At 42.0% G+C, this 22,039-nt stretch overlaps 1 protein-coding gene across 3 annotated transcripts in view; it reads right to left on the bottom strand.

Moving 5' to 3' along the window:
• Positions 1 to 1,283: 1,283 nt before the first annotated feature.
• The window catches only part of GYG1 (glycogenin 1), a 37,313-nt gene continuing 16,557 nt past the window's right edge, over positions 1,284 to 22,039 (bottom strand). Inside the window, exons 5-8 of one of the 3 annotated variants that reach the window (XM_055248589.2) lie at positions 20,284 to 20,410; positions 4,903 to 5,122; positions 2,415 to 2,465; positions 1,284 to 2,155 (exon numbers count right to left, since the gene is read on the bottom strand). In XM_055248589.2, the coding sequence (XP_055104564.1) occupies positions 1,982 to 2,155; positions 2,415 to 2,465; positions 4,903 to 5,122; positions 20,284 to 20,410 (572 nt within the window). In that variant the 3' untranslated portion in view covers positions 1,284 to 1,981. The remainder of the gene's footprint in view (positions 2,156 to 2,414; positions 2,466 to 4,902; positions 5,123 to 20,283; positions 20,411 to 22,039) is intronic. The other 2 variants (XM_055248590.2, XM_063620229.1) reach the window with 2 other exon arrangements.

Raw genomic sequence — 22,039 nt, 5'->3', positions numbered from 1 at the left:
GTCAAGAGATTGAGATCATCCTGGCAACATGGTCAAACCCTGTCTCTACTAAAAATACAAAAATTAGCTGGGCGTGGTGGTGCGTGCCTGTAGTCCCAGCTACTCGGGAGGCTGAGGTGGTAGGATAATCTCTTGAATCCAGGAGGCGGAGGTTGCAGTGAGCCGAGACTGCCTCAATGCACTCCAGCCTGGCGACAAAGCAAGACTCCGTCTCAAAAAAAAAAAATTTAAAACTATGTCAGCTTTTCCACCTTAGAGCTTTGTTACACTACTGTGTAAAAAATAGAGAATGAACGGTAGTAAATAGAAAAAATTATTTACGAGGCATACTGAATGGCCACAAAAATAAGACATTTTATATCTGAAGACTGTGTTTCTGTTAATCTTAACCAGGGACTCGGAAGCCAGAAAGACCTCTGACTAGCTAAAATTATTTTAAGAAGTCTTTGTACCACAGCATCTGACACATGGAGGCACTTAAATAAATCTTCGTTAAATGCTTCATTGTACTTGACGATCAATAGCGACTCATTCTTCACCAGTCCAAATAGCTAGTTTCAGAAGTCATTTATCATTTAATATTTTATAATTCTAGGTAAATCCTCAGGTTCTTATTGAGTTCCTATGGTAACAGCCTTCAAGATGGCCCCAACCATACTTAAGCTGTCTATATGCTTGTATATTAATTCACATCAATATGAATAAGGAGGGTGACCTTGAAGGCTAAGTCACAAAAGCTATGCAGCTTTTGCCCAAACCTCTAAAGTTTCTTCCTGTCACGGTTAACTGTCCTGTTTTCTTCCATAGAATCATTTCTGACCACTCATTTTAGTTTTAAAAGGTCATCTTGGATCCTACCCTTCTTTAGCTTGCCATCTCTTACAACCTAGAATGATCTATAAATTTAATAAATATGCTTTTCCATTCTATCATTTTAAATCATAGATAAAACACTGGTAGGGACTGGACCCAGTATTGATTCTGACAGGAATGACTTTAAGGTTAAAATATTCTAAATAGCTAAATACCCACTTAATGGGGAGATGCAGTGTGGATGACACTGTAAATTTGATCTCAGTTTGTTCTGATCTGTCAGATCCATCACCATCACAGAAAAACAATTAGATTGAAATCACAGATACCAGTTTTTAAAGCATATATCCCAATGTCAAGCTTTACACTTTTTTAAAACTATGACAAATTCCAAAAATTATGAAAAATTCCCTAATAGATTTGTTCAAGGGTGTATGGTGAGATTCCTTAATTTAATTAAACAACCAAGATACAGCAATAAGTCTTTTATTTTTTGTACAGGGTGCCACTGCAGATAACCATCAGAGAACACACTGCTATTTTCAAATATACAGAACTGAACAAAAGCATTTTAGCATGCTGCCTTACTGTACATAGAAAACTGGTGAGCATCTTCAGACACTAAGACCAGGAAGTAAAATGGGTTAATGCTATTGGTTGATACGTTTATGAATCACTCAGCAGTGTTAAGATAGCCTATCTTTACCTGAAAGCAGAATTACACTCAACTCACTCTGGCAGCACTGGGCAATTCTAAAATTCAGGTCTCGTGAAAGGTAGGCACAACCAACAAGCAAGCAAGGAACAGATGCCATGTCTGCTTCTGAAAGGAGTGACTGATTTTGAACTAGGCTCTGCAGATTTTAAGAACTGATACAGCCATCTTAATATCTTAAGTTTCCCTTACTTTGTATGTTGGCAGTCGACAAAAGTGGGAATTTCTGAAACAAGCTAAATAGGATTAAAAAGCAGAACACTGTCCATATAACAGAATTGCTGCTTCACAACTTTTGCCCAGTTCTCACCTCTTATCCTAAAAAAAGCCTCTCATAAGTTTTAATGAAAACCTCTAGCAACTGTAACAGACTTTTCTCAACCCAGCTCTAGATACTAAGTATCAGAAACAAGGCTTGTGAAGTGGATGTGTTCACAGAAAAATGCAGTGTTTCTACTGGAGGTAAGTGTCAAGTTTCCTCTTGATGTTGTCAAAGGAATCTGCTCCCATATAATCAGCCTGGCCCTGTTCCCATCGCTCTTTCCGTTCTTCTGAGGATACAAACGGCTGTGCCATAGCTGGGATCTCCCCAAGGGACAGATGAGATATGGCTCCTGAGACATCTTCCTAGAAAGGAAAGCATAATCGACTCTATGAGAGCTGAAAATCAAACTGTTTTAAAGAATGCAATAAATTGAAGACAGAAAAGCCAGGATGAATCATCATGCAAAGTAGCAAAAACTGAAAAGTATTACATGAAACAAACAAAAAAGACACAAAAATATAAAGATTATATGATTTTTTCCTAACGAAATGAAGACTTCTTGACTCAGTGAAAACATTGGGAGAACAAAGTAATTAGGGTTAATGTTTAAGTTCTGCATACCTTTCTACAGAAGCCACAAGAGAAAGCCAGTGTATAGACCAAGTCTGAAAGCTGCAAACAGTTCATTAGAAAGTGTAAGATGGATGGGCAAGGGAACACAAGTCTCCAGATAAATTCTCAATCTGTGTGGGCTCTGAAAGGTTGAGAACTTAAACAAAATGATACCCAACAGGCTACATTTCAGAAAGAATCTAACTAGAGAGCCGCAACACATACTCAGTTATCACATTATAAGAAGGAAAGAAACTGTTGAGAAAGAAACTGTTTGAGACTAGGTACCAAACTTCTCTGCTTGTTCAAGCTTTCATTTGGATTACCAAGTAGCATCTATCTGTTCTTGTAGCTTCTGTTAATTCGCTTAGTTTTGAACAACTTTCAATTCCCATCTTCACCTTTCCTTTGTTCATAATTCTCAGCCCTCATATTGCAGAAGGAACAGGGTAAATGTGCAACAGAGCAGACCTAGTCTACATTAAATTTGATTCTCATTACATATAGATGGGTGATCAACTTCACATGTACCAATGCTATCCTTCAAAAAGTACTAAGGTGCAAAGGTATTGGAAATCTTAGCAGAGAAAAAGGAAGGTAAATGAATACAGACAAGTATTGCTTTTAACAGAGAAAATGGTGGAAAAAGTGTTTTGACTACCTGTTTTCATTACCATATATACGTAAGCATATAGGTATGTATTTAAATACAGTGGAACTTTAAGATGTTTGGGTAAAGGACTGCATTATAGCTGAGGCAACATAAGGAAGTCCTTCCATTGGATTAGTCCTGCCTTTGCCTTGCACTTGGCAACAGTAATGATACGGAGGCATTTCCAGAGTCCTCTCTGTTCACAATACGGGGGCTGTCAATTTATACCCTAAAAGAGAGGCCCCTGAGGTCAAGCCAAGTATACTGGACATAACTTAAAATAGTTTAGCATTTAAAGTGTAACTCTCCCTTCACCTGCCATAAAAGGTACTATCTTAATTCTGGGCTGTAGATGGCTACTTTTAAGCATAGTCCATCTCAAATTTTCATAAGGATAAGTCTCTTCAGACCTGGGTTTGAGGCCCATTCTGCTACTTGACTAGTCTGTTACATAACTAAGACAAGTTATGTAACTTCTTTAAGCCTCAGCTAATTTACCTATAAAAGGAGATATTAATAATAATATACTTAACAATACTTACTAATAGTACTTAATATAGTGGTTTTAAGGGTTAACTAAGAATAGCTAACTTTCATTAAGCATTTACTATGTGCCAGGTGGTTTCAAGTACTGTATGACAGGGGTTCCCAACCCCCAGGCCATGGACCAGCAGTGGTCCATGGCTTGTTAGGAACCAGGTCACACAGCACAAGGTGAGTGGCGGGCAAGCAAGAATTACCGCCTGAGCTCTGCCTCTTGTCAGATCAGGGGTGGTTAGATTCTCATAGAAGCGTGAACTCTATTGTGAACTGTGCATGCAAAGGATGTAGGTTGTGTGCTCCTTATGAAAATCTAATGCCTGATGATCTGAGGTGGAACAGTTTTATCCCGAAACCATCCCCCATACTGGTCCATGGAAAAATTGTCTTCCACAAAACCAGTGTCTAGTGCCAAAAAGGTTGGGGACCACTGCTGTACAAATATTATGTCATGATCCATATAAAGAACTCAGAATAAGAATGCAAGTGTTAGTTCTTTCTCCCTTTTTCCTTTCTATTTCTTAGTAAATGCCAGTAAGTGAAATGGCTGAAATCTATACCACAGAAAACAGAATAATCTCTTATAATATTATAATCTCATAGCCAGGTGATTAGCTGATTATCTGATTATAATTCACCCATTCTGTTCTCTTATTTATATCTGAATATGTAATAGTTTCATTCCTCATCCTCTTCCAATTCTTTCATAAGAACAAACCTCAGAGAAGACCTTTAAAGTCAGAAAAGATGCTAAAGAGGGTTATAAATGTTAACATATCATCTCCCTCTTACAAAGATACTTCTTTTTCAAGATCCTATAGTAATCATAGGAGTACAAACATAGGAAATAAAAACAATCCTATAAAAGTATTTACTGTATGTTCATATTGTGATTTTCACTGAAAACACATTCTTCTAAGCAGATGGCAAATATAAAGTAGATACATCTAAATGTTTGCAGTTCCTAAAACATTCAATGGGGTGTTGTTTTTATAGACCACTACTTTAGGAATAATCTCAAAATCTTTTCAGAGGAGAATGGGCTAAGAATTCTAGAGTTAAAATATACGGGTATATACAGAAAATTCTAAACTATGTTCTTGGATCTAAAGAAATCTGCCACACAGTTTATTTCTGCTACTTCTTGCTGGTAATGTTTCTCCCCTCTAAGATGGTTATTGTTTTCTTTCCACAAAATTGTATCTCTTTGTTTAAAATGCTGCTAAATATTCTACATCTCTATTGATACAACAAGTTTTTCAAAAAGCAGCATTAAATGATCTGAAGAAAATAAACAGAACCTACCACATTTACATATGAGCAGGTGTCTTTGACAAGGCCAAACTGTTGAAGCAGAGGTAAAACGTTGGTGGTAAAGATGTTCCACCACAGGATGAGAAACTCTGGATGAGTCATGTTGGGATCATGGGCCTCACTTTTGACACTTTTTGTTTTGGGATCATAAGTATAATTCCATGGTTTCACTCGTCCCAGGAAATGCACAACTTTGGCACCTGCACCAAACCTGCCAAGTGAACGCAAGTTGAAACAGTTAGTGGATTCTGAGTACTGACAAAAAGATAAGCAGCACTTAGCAGCACTTTTCTATAGCTTTTTTTTTTTTTAAGAGACAGTGTCTCACTCTGTCACCCAGGCTGGAGTGCAGTAGCATGACAGTTCACTACAGCCCCTAACTTCCCACCCTTAGCCTCCTGAGTAGCACAGACCACCATGCCTAGCTAATGTTTAATATTTTTTTGTAGAGCCAGGGTCTTGCTATGTTGTCCAGCCTGGTCTTGAACTCCTGGCCTGAAGCAATTTCTCCTGCCTTGGCCTCCCTATTCTGTGGCTTTAACAGTATACTTTCCATCCTGCAGTAAGGGTTCAAAATCAAACTGAGTTCACTGTGACATTGTGAGACAGATACTTTTAAAAGTACTTATTCATTTGTGTGTTACTTACATACAAAAAATGTAAATGTAGCATGGTTCAGTGCAACACTGAAGCACCAATCCATTGTGGACAGAACAGGCACACCACTTGGAAAGTATTTGTATTACCTAGTAAAGTTAAAAATGCTCATGCTGTACAATCCAGCAGCTCAGCTCCTAAGCATATACCCTAAAGAAACACTTGTGTATGTGCAACGAGAGATATAATCAAAATGTTCACAGCAGCACCAGCACTGTTTGAAATAGTCAAAAACTGGAAACAACCCAAATGTCTGTATTAGATTTCTGCTCAGCAAGTATACATTACTCCCAGCCTCCTCAGGGGGAGGACACTTTCCCACCTGATGTTGGACATGTCTTATGGCTTGACTTGACTAAGGCAATATGAGCAGAAGTGACAGTGTGCCTTACAGAAGCATTGCTTATTTCTGTTCACCCTCTGAGAAGTTACAACTTCTGCCAGCAGAATATGCCCTGGGTACTTGCTGTTTCCAGAAAAAAGAAACACAGAACAGATCTGGACCAAACCTGTAGCCTAGCTCTAAACCCTGCTGAGATCATCAGAGCTGTCCTAGCCAACCCACCAACATATATGTAAGAAATATTTGCTTATTGGTGAATATGACTGAGATTTTATAGTTATATAGCCATCTTTTTTAAAGGAAAAGTTCTGCTATATTCACAGCATGGAATACAATCTAAAATGAATGAACTATAGCTATACACATCATGCAGCAAAAAGATGAATTTTTAAAACATTTATGTTGAAAAAAGCAACGGATCAAACAATTACATATATATGATTCCACTTACATAAAGGCAAAACAGGCCGGGTACGGTGGCTCACGCCTGTCATCCCAGCACTTTGGGAGGCCAAGGCAGGCAAATCACAAGGTCAGGAGATGGAGACCATCCTGGCCAACATGGTGAAACCCTGTCTCTACTAATAATACAAAAATTAGCTGGGTATGGTGGCGCGTGCCTGTAATCACAGCTACTCTCAGGAGGCTGAGGCAGGAGAATCCCTTGAACCAGGGAGTCAGAGGTTGCAGTGAGCCGAGATTGCGCCACTGCACTCCAGCCTGGTGACAGAGTGAGACTCCATCTCAAAAAAAAAAAAAACAAAAAACAACAACAAAACAAAAGACAAAACAAGAAAAAAGGTACTGTTTAAAGATCAGAAAACAATAATCAATATAAATTTCATGATGCTGGTTACCTCTGGGGGAAAGGCAAAGCTATGATTGGGAAGGGACAAAAAGAGGTTCTAAGGCACTGGTTGTGTTCTATGTCTTAACTTGGGTGGGATTTTTAAACAATGCACATTTTTAAATATGTATTCTTTTGTACATATGCTCCATTTCACAATAAAGAATATCTTTAAAAGAGTAGGAGTAAAGTGTAGTCCTGTTCTAGCTGGCAGGAAGTCTATGTATGTAAAAACAAAAAACAAACATGCATGTAACAAGTGTCAAAGCAAAAATAGGAACAGTGGGTGCTCAGGAATTCACAGCAGGAAGGGCACTATCCAGCTTCAATGGGAGCAGAGGTGCTAAGATAGTGGGATGTGACTTCAAGCTTATACAGCAGGTGTGATCTGGGTAGCTGATGATAATGTAGGGAATTCCAGACAGGCAATGGCAGGTATCAGGTGAGCACCTGTGTGCTCGACCAGGAATCCTCTGTTAGAACCAGAGAGGAAGCTTTGAGTGGGGAAAGAAAAGTAAAATGGGACAGAACCTCAGGTACTGGGCTCAAGTGTTAGATTTAAGTAGATTTATATTACAGGCAACCAAGATATTTGAGCATGATATACTGTTCAAAATAATACAAACTCGTGTAACCTTTCCTATCCCCTAAAGTTTATTTAAAAAAAAAAAAAAAGTTAGGAACTGGTTAAAAAGCTATCATCAGAGTTTACTATATTTGGAAACCAAATTCTTTAAGGACATGATGGGGAATAATAATATTTCTACAAGGTAAATTTTACTAATGTGTTAATTGAGGCTGTGAGAGACTGAAGTGAGATGCCCAAGGTCACACAACTATTAAGTGGCAGAGATGGGGTTTGACATGGTTTTACCTCTAAGGCATGAGCACTTACCATCCTACCATGCTGCTGCTGCTCCAAAAAGCATGCAAGAAAAATACAGCCTATTTGTAAAGCTCCTTCCTCTTCAGGTTAATTGATCATTCCATGGTTTGTTTCTTCTGATAAATGAAGAGGATATTTGATATCCCCAAGCTTACTTTATTTTATACACATAGTATATGTAACACACACAACACTCTTGCTCTATTTAATCCTTAAAAGGATAAAAATCATAATGCCCAAATTTGTGCACAGATAAAGCTATCAATTAAATAAGCAACTGTTATGCATATGGCACTATGCTCAGTGTGTGGCCCCAAAAGGCTTTTGTTCAAACAGGAAGATGGGTCATCTGCATAAAAATACGCAAGGTGACAAGTTGGGGCTATCAGGGCAGTACTGACATTAAGGGCTACTGAAATTCCAAGTAATCGATGCAGGTGGGATTTTCAGAGGTGGTTTTGTGCAGGAAGTGGGGGCAGGGACAATGCATGGGAGAGAGTCAGATGACTGCCTTCAACAAATGTTCTAATGAGGATGGGGGAACCCATCACAGAGATCTGACACCTGTGTTGCAGAGTGGAGGGAAAGCACTGCCGCATCCTAGCAATACAAACCCATAAGCCTAAAACCAAAAGAGAGCACATAAGAATGAGATATTCCTTCCACCTCCTCGGACATCCACCCCTCCTGACTCAACTTCCCTGCCTGGAGCCACAGCACCTACTTAGATCGTCTTGTATTAACTGTTTGATCCTCTTGTTTTAACTGACTGCTAAGCTTCTGCCCATGATTTGCCTAGACTTAATATAAATGTCATACATAGTCATAACATGATAGTAATACTAATTAAAATAAGTTAAAACATGAATATAGTGTGAACTATTCTTTTCTAACCTGCTCTCTTGACAGTTCACTAATGACTAAGCATTAGTAATAATAAGAGCTCATAATAAGAGTATAAAGTATTCATATGTCGCAGGCATTGGTTAGTGTTTGCTTGGTTTACTCAGTTAATCTCCAAAATGACAATGTGAGGAAACCAAGGCATGAAGAAGTTAAATAACTTGTCCAGGATCCCATGGCTGATGAGTGACAAGGCTGGGATTCCATCCAGGCAGTCTGGCTGCAGAGCCAAGGCTCTTAGCCATGACTAGGCTGCTATGGTAAGACATTCCCAGAATTATAAGGGTATTGTCTGAGAGTGACGTTTGTTAATTTATGGATTAACTCCTGCCTATGGACAATTAATTTGAAAGTGAAAAAGGTATGCCTAAGAATCCTGGCAATCCCCCAAGTATAGTTAAGGTCCCAGCAACAGAAAGTAACCAATAGGAAAGCATGTTATGAAGTAAGCAACTTAGCATTTAAGAAGACTGAAGAAAGACTTTTCAGAAGGATGCAGTTTGCAACAGAGGTTAAGGAAAAAACGGAAAAACAACGAGAAACGGGTGGTGCTTAAGATCAGCAGGTGACCCACAAGTAGACTGTGCTGGACATTGTCTAAGGACCTCCCCAGCTCCTGTCTCTGGATTTGGGTGTCAGAGCTCATGCAGAGGAAGGGCACAATGGTCCAATCCACCTGCACACAGACTGCCCTCTGCTGTAGGCAAGAACATACACTTGAGCCTCTGGCTCTGTCTGTATCCCAGCATGGCTCTGGACCTCCACACGACTGGTTCAAGAGGCCTCTGCAGCCCTCCTGGATACCAGCTCCATGCCGGTTAAATACCTCTCCATATGGCCTATGGCCTTCCTCTTGAATGTCAACAAGAATACCATTTGGAAACAATCCACACCCTGCATTTCACTGTGACTCAGGCACTGATCTCTACCTTCATGAATCCCTGTCTCTGAGTATCTCTTTAATTCTAAATCTGTTACTCCCTGTGGTCAGGGGAAGGATCCTCCTTCCTCAAATTACCTTCTTTACCTATTCTACCCTAACAAAGTGAAAAACTGTATCCGCTGGATAGTCCTTTCATAGACAGGGCAGTTTTCGTTTTAAGAAATCTCTTGGTAAGACTGTTTAAAGTAGAAACTGGGATCTTAAGGGGTCCTAAATGTGGGTGAGACTGCTTTTTCTGCCGTAAGCAAGAGATCCCTTGGGTGCCAGCAAGACGGGGGTGAGTGGGGAGAGACAGGAGAGGTGAGCAGGACTGTGGAGGGCAGGACTGCACAGTGATGTAGCCTCCCAACAGCTACCCACATTGCAATGAAACAAATCACAAGGTGTTAGGATGTAAGTAGCTTTCTTTACAAATTAGTTGGGGCCAGTTTACTGAGTGGCAAACTTGAAACAGACTCAGAAGTGTGAAGGCACAGAGAAGCATGAGCAAGGAGGTAAGAAAGATTCTGGGGCATACAGAAATCAGGCAAAGGATTCAGATATCATAGGTATGCTCAGCCCTGTTTCTGTCCAGTAAGGAATGGAAATGCTTTTAGATGCATTAGCTATTGACATTCTCTCTTTTTTTTTTTTAGACAGTGTCTCACTCTCTCACTCAGGCTGGAGTCTAGTGGTGCAATCTCAGCTCACTGCACTTCAAAACCTCTGAAGTGCAAGCAATTCTCCCACCTCAGCCTCCCAAGTAGCTGGGACTATAGGCACAGGTCACTATGCCTGGCTAGTTTTTGTATTTTTATTTTATTTTTATTTTTTGTAGAGATGAGGTTTCACCATGTTGCCCAGGCTGTTCTTGAACTCCTGAGCTCAAGCGATCCACCTGCCTCTGCCTCCCAAAGTGCTGGGATTACAGGTGTGGGCCTGACATTACGTGCCTGGCCTGACACTACTTTAATCAAACTGTTACACACCTAGTATCTATGGAAATGGATAGTGGTAGTGAGTGGTCGGAGGTTTTAGAGGACCAGCTTTTTATGAGAAGAGCAGGCCTGGATGAGTCACTGAACATGGAAGGTTTGGACCAGCCCAAGAGCCCTTTGAGGGTGGGAAGAGGGCAGAAAAGTGAGAAATAAGGCAGCTGTTAAGTGGGGGGAAAATGGGGCTTGGATAGGAGGGTGAGAGAGAAGTGAAGCCAGATTTTGCAACTTTGTGTAAGGCAGTCATATCACAAGTATGTTCCTAGAACTCATCTAGGGCAGCACTTGGCTTGATATGAGGGATCTCTGCCTGGATCCAACAATGGCCACCTTATATGAAGGTTTAGGAGTCCTTTTAACTCCCATTATGCTCTAACTGTACAGCTAAACAGTTATTTACACAGCAAAGGAACCTGAAGGGCTTCTCTGTAAGCTTTCATAAGACACATCATACACAAAACGAATGAGCAACAGGTCTTGAACACTAGTCTGTTTTCATATCTAGAGTTTCAATCTAGATATTAATTTCAAGTAATTATTTTTATGTCTCAATTATGTTCTCTGAGAAATGTCTTTTTTTTTTTTTTTTTTTGAGACATAATCTCGCTCTTTTGCCCAGGCCGGAGTGCAGTGGCGCTATCTTGGCTCATTGCAAGCTCCGCCTCCCGGGTTCATGCCATTTTCCTGCCTCAGCCTCCCGAGTAGCTGGGACTACAGGCGCCCGCCACTGCGCCCAGCTAATTTTTTGTATTTTTTTTTAGTAGAGACGGGGTTTCACCGTGTTAGCCAGGATGGTCTCGATCTCCTGACCTCATGATCCGCCCGCCTCGACCTCCCAAAGTGCTGGGATTACAGGCGTGAGCCACCGTGCCCGGCCTCTGAGAAATGTCTTTAAAAGATCAGTTTCTATCATAATCAATTTACCCTTTAGTCTTTAAAAGATCACTTTCTTCTTTTTTTTTTTTGAAACGGAGTCTTGTTCTGTCACCCAGGCTGGAGTGCAGTGGCGCAATCTCGGCTCACTGCAAGCTCCGCCTCCCGGGTTCACGCCATTCTCCTGCCTCAGCCTCTCCGAGTAGCTGGGACTACAGGTGCCCGCCACCACGCCCGGCTAATTTTTTTGTATTTTTAGTAGAGACGGGGTTTCACCGTGGTCTCGATCTCCTGACCTCGTGATCCACCCGCCTCGGCCTCCCAAAGTGCTGGGATTACAAGCGTGAGCCACCGCGCCTGGCCTAATGATCATTTTCTATCATAATCAATTTACCCTTTAGTCATTTATGAAAATCAAGAATTACCATACCAAAATGAAGTAAGGGCAAACGTCATAAGTAAAAGGAGAAACTACTTGTTAAGTTAACCTAAATGCAAATTTAGGAGAACACTTAAAAGGCTAACCCAGGATATTTTTCTAGTGTTTTCTCTCTCCCACCAAATGCAACAAGCAGTTATTAGTCAGAATTTACATTGCATGGCTAAAAACAAAATAGAGGCTGGGCGTGGTGGCTCATACCTGTAATCCTAGCACTTTGGAAGGCCGAGGCGGGAGGACTGCCTGAGTTCAGGAGTGCGAGACCAGCGTGGGCAACACAGTGAAACCCTGTCTCTACTAAAACACACACAAAAAACTAGCTGGGCATGGCGGCGTGTGCCTGTAGTCTCAGCTACTTGGGAGGCTGAGGCAGGAGAATTACTTGAACCCGGGAGGAGGCGGAGGTTGCAGTGAGCCAAGATCACACCACTGCACTCCAGCCTGGGTGACAGAGCAAGACTGTGTCTCCAAAAAAAAAAAAAAAAAAAAAAAAAAAAAACTAAATAAAAGAAATAAATAAAAGCAAAATACTTCACCAATGAATAGGGGAAATGTTGATGTCAGAAGATAGCGTTGAACTGACCTCAACCCAGAGTAAGGATAACCATAAGATTCACTGACTCACTCCCTGATTTACCACTAAACTACCAGCCAGGAATTAAAAAAAAAAAAAAGGGTTGGGTACGTCACAATTGTCTCTAAATTACTGAGAGCCATTCATTCTGACCCAGTAATGGGGATTTGTCTCAGCTTGCATACATCTCTTAAAATAAATGTTCTAATTTTAACTTGATAGAATCTCAAAAGGGTCGTCCAGATCACAAGACATAGTTTGAACATAAGCCAGCAATAATACTGCTTATGTGAGCCGTTAAAATTATCCCTGTGACCTGATGTTACCAAAAGATCAGATAGAATTTTCATGACTAGTTTAGTAGTTGAGAAATAGCCAGTAACATGTGGATGAGACTACAGAACTGTTTAGAACAGAAAAGGAACTGGTTTATGACAGCATACACACGAGCAATTTTAGTCCTAAGTTCTTTACGTGCATTGTTCAATCAGATACCAAGAAAGACGGCACTGCTTGTGCAACACTTCTCTGGGAATCGTGGCAGCACTGTCAAGCATCCTCTTACCCACTTCTATGGCTCATGTTCTCTATTATATTGCGACTCACTCATGCACCTTCTCAGACTCATTTGCCCACGTGGGCAGAGCCACACACAAGCCCTCCCACAACCAACTACACACCTCTCCTCTCTCATGCACTCACAATGTAAGTTAGGAGTCACAAACCCAAGTAACCAAGGAGTGGGGCTGATCATGCAGAGGAGGAGTGGACTTGCTGAGGTGGGGCCTGAGGAACACAAGAGGGTGCATATCCCATCACTAAGATAGCTGCTACCCCCAGCAAACAACTGACCAGACACCCACCCAATTTCTTTGCCTTGCAAACTGATCCTCCTAATAATACCCTGGAAATCAGAACAATGTCAGCACTCGAACCCAGACTTCAATAACCTACACTAGGCCCTAGTCAACAACATTATCTTCTAGGCTGGCCTCTCTTCACAGACCAGGTCAGGGAAGGACTTACAACACCAGGCCACTAGGGAGACTCTCGTGGAGGTAGCATGTCATTCTTAGCCTCTATTGGCTGATTGCTCATTCATTCATTCAGCCAAAACATAACACCTGCCTACAAGCATCTGTGCCCATACACTTGGCCTTCCTTCATGTTACCAAGGATAAACTGTCCTGGCTCTTTTTTTTTTCTTTTTTGTTTTTGAGATGGAGTCTTGCTCTGTCACCCAGGCTGGAGTGCAGTGGCACGATCTCGGCTCACTGAAAGCTCCACCTCCTGGGTTCACGCCATTCTCCTGCCTCAGCCTCCCAAGTAGCTGGGACTACAGGTGCCCGCCACCACGCCCAGCTAATTTTTTTGTGCTTTTAGTAGAGACAGGGTTTCACTATGTTAGCCAGAGTGGTCTCGATCTCTTGACCTCATGATCTGCCTGCCGCGGCCTCCCAAAGTACTGGGATTACAGGCATGAGCCACCGCGCCCGGCCTGTCCTGGCTCTTATCTGAAGCCAGTCTCTCCACTTGTGTTCTAGGTGCCATCCCCTTTCACCTATCCAAGGACATCATTCCAGCGTCTCCCCGCAGTTTTCTGCATTGTCCCCACCCCCAACATCATTCTTATCAATACAAAAACATGCTGTGGTGACATCTATCTTTACACAACAATCACCACCACCCTCTCTCGAACCTACATTCCCATCCAGCTGCCACCCCATTAGAGCAGATGCCTCAGAAGAGCTGTCTACATTCACTGCCTCTAATTCTCCTCCTTCAATCTCCTGGACCCACTTGTCAGGCTTTCTCCCCCACCACTCCACCAGACGTCCTCTTGCCAAAGTCACCAGGAACCTCCACATTCCACATCCAGTGCCAGTTCTCAGTTGTCTTCGTATCTGACCTCGTATCTGTGAGCATCTGACACAGACACAGATCACTCCTTCCTCCTTGAAACATTTTCTTTGCTTGGCTTCTGCAATACCACACTTCCCTGAGTTCCCACTTGCCTTGCTGTCTCTTGTTCCTATTCTTCTACTCTCTTGTCCCTATTATCTTCCTGCCATTGGGTCAATCCTCAGGACTCTTCTACTGATAATCACTCCCTTGGCTACATCATCTTGTCTCGTGACTGTAAGTATCATTTATATGCTGACAACTCTCGTATGTTCCAGACTTCTCTCTGGAGCTCCTGACTTTTATCTCTACTTAGCTATTGCATACTTTCACTAGGATGCTAATATGCACCTCAAACTTCACACATCTAAAACCTAATACATTCCGTTCATTTCTGACCAATCCCTACCCCTATGAACTTGCTTCCCCCATGTTCTTTCCCATTTCAGGAAATGGCAACTCTATCATTCCAGTCACTTAGACCACAAACCTGTAACAGTCACATTTGACATATCCTACCAAATACCTGATTTTTCCAAAGAAATTGGAAACCTGGGTTTTATGTGAAATTCCCTAATTTTTAAAGCATTGATGATTAAGTTAAAAAAATTCTGTGTAGCACAAACAAAACATACTTGTGTGATAAATACAGTCTGTGGCCCACAGATTTGAGACTTCTGAAGAAGTTATGCCTTTTTTTTTTTGAGACAGAGTCTTGCTCTGTCACCCAGGCTGGAGTGTTCAGTGGTGCAATCTCAGCTCACTCCAACCTCTCCCTCTCTGGTTCAAGCCATTCTCGTGCCTCAGCCTTCTGAGTAGCTGGGATTACAGGCATGCACCACCACGCCCAGCTAATTTTTATATATTTATATATATGTATTTTTTTTTTTTTTTTTTAGTAGTGTCAGGGTTTCAGCATGTTGGCCAGGCTGGTCTCAAACTCCGGGGCTCAAGAGATCCACCCTCCTTGGCCTCCCAAAGAAGTTATGTCTTCTTCTACTCAATCCTCATGCCTTCAACCTCCCATGAGCTCCCTCTTCGACTGAGATGGCATTCTTCACCCAGACTTCTGCCCATGTGATCTCACTCCTTGTGCCCTTTTTGCTATTGTCAGAGCAGCATCTAAAGGCTGGGTTGGGTCCGATATGGAAGCTTTTCTCTTGGTGATAAAGACTTAGGCAAGGCACCAGAATATGCAGCAGTGAGACCTGAGGACAGATCATCTGATAGAGATAAACACTTCGGATGAGGTCAGAATGCCCAGATAGCCACTTTGTGAAATGGGGCCCCAAGAGGCATCACTATCACTGAGAAAGAGGGAACAAGACATCTGTGCAACCACTGCTTGATTCTTCTTAACACTCAAACCATGACAGACTATGCCATGAAACCGTACACCTGAGCAGTGGCTAAGCAGATTAGACTCCAAGCTCCCTTATTCATCTTTGAGGCCTTGAGTGAGTGGAAAGTGTGGCACAAGGTACATGCTCCAGGTTTGCCAACTGAATGAACGATCAGCAGGCCAACAAATGGCTGGAAAAAAAGAGTGACCCAAACTATTTTTGAGTCAGCCTCAGGGTTGAGTGAACATGTATGAGTATGAAAATAGACTATGGCTTCCAATAACAATAGTTACGTGGAGAGTTGGAGCCAAGGAGGTGAATCAGGGAGCGAAGAAAAATAACCAAATCAGAACTACACAGGAACAATAGAATTCACAACACTAAAGGTTTAATTTCTTTGGGGAAAATATTGATAAATAGGTTTGATAAGGTCTTAGTGAATGAGTCTGATTCTTAAAAAAGAAATATGAATATCCTCAGAAATGTTTAAAAGAGTAGAATAAATGAAAAAATATTTAATTTTACTAGGCCAGGTCTCTAGTCATATCTGAACTCAAGTAAAGGGTAAAACAAAATATTTATATGGGAAGTATTGGGTGAATGAGGCTTTGTACTCAATCAATTTGACCAATTAATTTATGTAGTGGTTTGAAGAAATACCAGAGAATTCTGTCTCTCTGCTTTAAGGTGTGTTTTATATAGCATGAGATTCCTAGAGACCGTTTAGTCAATGGATATAATAGAAAGCAAAAATGAAACTAAACGATGTTTAAAAGACTAATAAGATTTTTTTTTTGCAGTGCGATGCACAAACCACACTATATGCTATCTGGATGAAACAAAACCTTCAGTTAGAGAAAACTTAAAAAAATTTATTAAAAGCCTAAGAAACCTACTATATATCCCAAATATTATGCTAAGCACTTTCAAAAATATTATTAATAAATGCATTTATGGGCTGGGCACAGTGGCTCACGCCTGTAATCCCAGCACTTTGGGAGGCTGAAGTGGGAGGATCACTTGAACCTAGGAGTAAGACCAGTCTGGGCAACATAGCAAAACCCTGTCTCTATAAAACACACACACACAAATTAACTGAGCATAGTGGCACATGCCTGTAGTCCCAGCTATTCATCAGGAGGCTGAGGCAGGAGGATCGCTTGAGCCTCAGGAGGTCGAGGCTATAGTGAGTAGTGACTGTACCACTGCACTCTACCCTAGGCAACAGAGCAAGACTCTGTCTCAAAAAAATAAAATGCATTTATGACTTGTTTTCTGATGCAATACTACAAACTAACTTAAAAATTACTAAACCAAGCGTCTTAGTTTTCAAATTATGCCGTGTTAAAGAGGATATTCCCTTACAAAAAAAATACTAATTCTGTTTTTTTATATTTGAGTAGTCAGTCGAAGTGATAAAACTATTGAAGTTTGTTTCCTTTATCTTTTGTTCTAACCAAATGGTACAGAGAGAAAGGCATTAGATGTGCTACTTTGTGGCTTAAATTCATACTAAGTTTGCTTTATACCAGGGCATCCTTTAGCTGAAGCTTCATGTAAGACCAAAGGCCACAATGTTCTAGCTATCCAAAACTCTAAGATTCTGGGGTGTCTAAATACTGCTTTGGGGACATCCTAGTGCATGGTTATTCGGAGTTGGTGAGACAAATACTCCATTCTTCCTTCCGTGAAGCCGAAGTTGCTCCAGACCACTCCATGGTCTCTAATTCCACCTGCCACCACCCATGCTGTCCTAGAGAAGGCCAGCATACTATAGGGCTACTTAGTCCTGGAGACCACCAAGGTTATTCTGAACCCAAGGGTGGGCCTTCAAATTCACAAGCATCTTTGGAGAGTAGCAATGATGATCGAAATGCTTGTAATGGGTTATTTTCATTTAAAAAACATTTGGACCACAATTTTATATTACCTTATAATAAAAAAGAAATGTAACTACCTGTACCTTTTTCAGCCTTTCCCAAATATAAAACAATATAAGGAAAAATGTCTCTGGATGGGTCTCACAAGGAAAGCAAATATATTTTCTGGCAGAGGGAAGGGAAAATGAGTTCTCTGATCTGGTTTCAATATTCCTCAATAGGCAGCAATGGGCAAGACAAAGCATGGCTCTGAGCAGCCTTATCACAGAAACGTAGAGCTGACCCCACAAGCTGCACAGAAGCAGCAGCATCTCCAGCTGGCCCTGCGCCAGCTGAAATCTGGCTAATGGACGGAGTTGTTTCCAATTTTCCCAGTGTGTCATATTCTCTATGGTTACAATAAACCCGGGGGATTTCCAAAATTAGCACTCACTCATTGAGCCAGGAAGAAGAAAACCAACCTGTTTCAGTAATTTAGATCTCAAACTGGTTTTGGGGGCAATTCATTTGGAGGATATAAAATCAACTGGGTTCTTGAGAGAAAGGGCCAAGGTTCTAGCAAATTAAGTCTGTCTTACTCCTCAAAACTTAACTCTGCTCCACCTGCTTCTTGTGTGTTAAAATAAAAGTACTGCAAGCAGTGTCTGCATAAACCAGGCTATCCCCGAAAGGTACAACGTGCTCAATGGTGCTAAGGTGGAAATCAGATGGAGTCAAACAGAACCACATGTTCACTGTGCAGGACTGACTGGAATGTTCACACTATTCAAAAGTCTTTCTCCTCCGCACTGTCAACTTTTTGCTTGCTAAACTGAATTTAGTCAATTAAACTATAAGCAAATGTCCTATTATAGACAAATTCGGCTCTAGGGGTCACACTGTCATGGTTTGCAGGAACACTATTCAAACTAGCAGGGTTATAAGTAAGGATTAAAATGGATCAGGTTCACATTTCCATGTGAGACAGGTTTGCATTTTACAAGGCCAAGGACTGAGAGGTGAATATAATGCTTCTCCTATTCTTCCCTTGACAGTGAATCAATCCTGTTGTCTGCTTTACTCAGAACACACTTGGTGTGTTTGAGAGTCTGCTTGTTCCCATTGTACAAAGGGAAGAGAATGTAATATGTTGGAGACATATGCCAAGGGAAGAGTTAGGGAGGAAGGAACACGAGATGCTTCTAATCCTTATCTGGAGGATGTTGATAGAGTCTTCCCAGAAAAGGAAACATTGCTGCTACAAAAAGCCAGACATGCTCATTACTATGGTGTAAGACTTATGGAGAGGACTTTGGATAATGAAATATGAGGAGTGAAAGGCCCTTTGTTTTCCGCTAACTCAGGAATGTCCATATGGGACAGAGACTGGCCCAACTCAGTGAAGGGCTTTGCTGCTCACGACTGTCTCAGGATCGACCTGACAGCTAGGCCCCTGTTCAAGAAATCTAAATCATCTTCTTAGTTAAACACAAATGAGTCAGAGGCTAAATAATAGGATCCTGTCCCTAACAGTGAGATAAACAGTGCAACAAGGCTGTATTAGTTGTAAGGTGTATCAGAACTGCACCAGGGGCCGGGAGCAGTGGCTCATGCCTGTAATCCCAGCACTTTGGGAAGGCAAGGTGGGCAGATCACCTGAGGTCAGGAGTTCAAGGCCAGCCTGGCCAATGTGGTGAAACCCCATCTCCACTAAAAAGTACAAAAATTCGCCGTGTGTAGTGGCACGTGCCTGTAATCCCAGCTACTAGGGAGGCTGAGGCAGGAGAATCACTTGAACCCAGAGGTGGAGGTTGCAGTGAGCCAAGATCATGCCACTGCACTCCAGCCTGGGCAACAAAGTGAGACTTTGTCTCAAAAAAAAAAAAAAAAAAAACTACACCAGGGACTGTGCGTGCTAAACAAGCACATTACCAAAAACAACAGATGTCCACTGAGCATTTTATATGTATTAATTTGTTTCATCCTCCTGACAACTCTATGAGGTAGGTACTATTTTCCTCCTCGTTTTACATACGGAGGCACTGAGGCACCAAGTCTTAAGTCATGTAGCGGATAAATGACAGAGTGAGGACATATGCCCTGCCTTTCTGGTTTACGAATTACTCTGAACACTATATTGCCTCTCTCAAACAAAAATGACTAACAATCTAACGTGTACTGAGCACTTGAGTAGACCAGGCCCTCTTCTAACCATGCTACATGATTACCTCCCTTAATACCCACAATAACCCTATGAAGACACAGAGGCAGAAAGAAATTCAGTAAGCAGGCCAAGGTCACCATCCAGGAAGTGGTCACTGCAGGATGTGAAGTGAGGTCATCCAGCTCCAGAGCCCTTACCCTTAGCCACAGCAGCACACTGCTGCCTGCATCTGGCTTAATCCCCACAACAACTATGAGAGAGCTTTTAACACCTTTTTGCCGGTGAAGGAAACCAAAGCTCAGCAGCCTGTATGGGGAAGACATTGAGTTAGGGCACAAACTCAACTCCTCCAAGTTGTAAGTCTGCAGAGCTTAAGAGTCTGTGTTTTTGACCATGACATATGAATAACTTACCAGAGGGCCATGAACCCCAGAAACTGATGGGAACCTTGTCCCAAAGGTAGCTAAGTACCCTAGGGTCAAGCATGAGGCAACCGATAACATCAAGTCCTCTCCCCATTGCAGCCATGGTTCTTACAAGAGAAACTTTCCTCAAAATGTCTACCTGTTATTTCCCTCGGAATGACAACGAAGCAGCCCCAAAATTTTACACCCCACTTCTCTGCCCTCAGCATCTCTAACAATAGTTAAACCATTTGCACTTACACTTTAAATGCCGGGAGGTAGGAGTATATAGAGATGCTGCTTAGGTTATAAATGAATGGCAGGTGTTTTCTGATATCTGTTGTTGCCCAGCTGCTAAAAAATGTGTTCAGTATGCCTTGGTCCCCACCTAAAAGAAAAAAATACATAATTAGTTAACAGATCTCTAGGACAGTTTAATAATTTTATAGGAGCACATAACTGGACCTTTAAAAATAGACAATAATTCCTTTTTTTTTTTTTTTTTTTTTTTGAGATGGAGTCTCGCTCTGTCACCCAAGCTGGAGTGCAGTGGCACGATTCTCAGCTCACTGCAACCTCTGCCTCCCAGGTTCAAGCAATTCTCCTGTCTAAGCCTCCCGAGTAGCTGGGGCTACAGGTGCATGCCACCACGCCAGGCAATTTTTTGTTATTTTTAGTAGAGATGGGGTTTCACTGTGTTGGCCAGGCTGGACTCGAACCCCTGATCTCAAGTGATACACCTGCCTCGGCCTCCCAAAGTGCAAGGACTACCGACGTGAGCCACCATGCCCGGCCCTCATTTTTGAGTAAGTTCCTTGACACACCAATTAAAAACATTTTAAGGAGTGGCCATTTCCCTGATTTAACTCATTAATTCGACAAATATCTATTGAGCAGCTACTATGTACCAGATACGGTACTAGGCATTGCCGAGTCAACAGTGCACAAAGAGATATGGTCACTGTCTTCACAAGGGTCAGGTGGGAGACACCAACAGCAGCAAATCAAATTAACAAACATCACACAGATGGAGATGAATGCAGTGAAGGAATGTACGTGGCACTACAGGCACATGTGGAAGTGGCTTGAGCTACATCTGATGGGCGAAAGAAGGCTTCTACAAGGAAGTTGTGTTTAAACCAATATCGGAGGGGTGCACAGGCATACCTGAAAAATGCAGATTGGGGAAAGACAAGGGACCGTGTTCCAGGCAGAACAAAAACAGTGCACACCATATACCTATGGCGGGCAGGAGCATGAGGCTATGGATAGAAGGCCTGGAAGGTGGCCTGAGTAAGTGGACTCGGCGGGAATGAGTTGCGTGGCACCAGGTGAGTCTCAGAGAAGGCGGCAGGGACCAGACCACATAGGGATCAGGTTTTACACTTTATTTCCAGTTAAAGATTTCAGACTTTCCCCTGAGTATAATAGGACAAAAAGAATCAAAAAGTAAAAAAGAGCAAACTGGAACAACGGAATTGTTTTCCAGGGCCCACAACTGTTGGCTTATCAACAGGGGGCCCAGAAGGCCACATTACCCCTATGGTGCACTCTCCCGCCACAGACCAGAAGTCTCTGGGCAGATCCTGCTCAGTCACCTCACCGCTGTGGCCAGCATCAGCAACAATGATTCAGCAAAGTGTCTGCTCGGTCCTTGGGGTTCCTGGACTTCATGTCTTCCTCAGAAAGCGGGGATCATGGCCATTCATTCAAAAGAAATAAAAACAATACAAGACACATTCTTCCATATATTTCATGTGCTTTCTATTTTAGACTCATGAGATTTCAGAAAACACGCTCAGAACCAGAGTCTCCCGAGCAGCAGAACAGGAGTTCACGGTATGTGTGCGTGTGCATGAGTGCATATGTGCGAGTGTGTATGGGGATGGCAGGCAGGAAGGCACCTGCTCTAAGCCTCAGGCAGGAATACTGCACAGTCACTCCTCTCCTCCGTCTCCATTGCCGAAAAATCCAGTTCCTTTCTCAACATACAGCAAGAGCAGCTGGCTGTCTTTAC

Source organism: Symphalangus syndactylus, chromosome 17 (genome assembly GCF_028878055.3).
Source record: "Symphalangus syndactylus isolate Jambi chromosome 17, NHGRI_mSymSyn1-v2.1_pri, whole genome shotgun sequence".
Taxonomy (NCBI): domain Eukaryota; kingdom Metazoa; phylum Chordata; class Mammalia; order Primates; family Hylobatidae; genus Symphalangus; species Symphalangus syndactylus.
The sequence above is the reverse complement of the archived record's forward strand: the minus strand, read 5'-3'. Positions and strand labels throughout refer to the sequence as shown.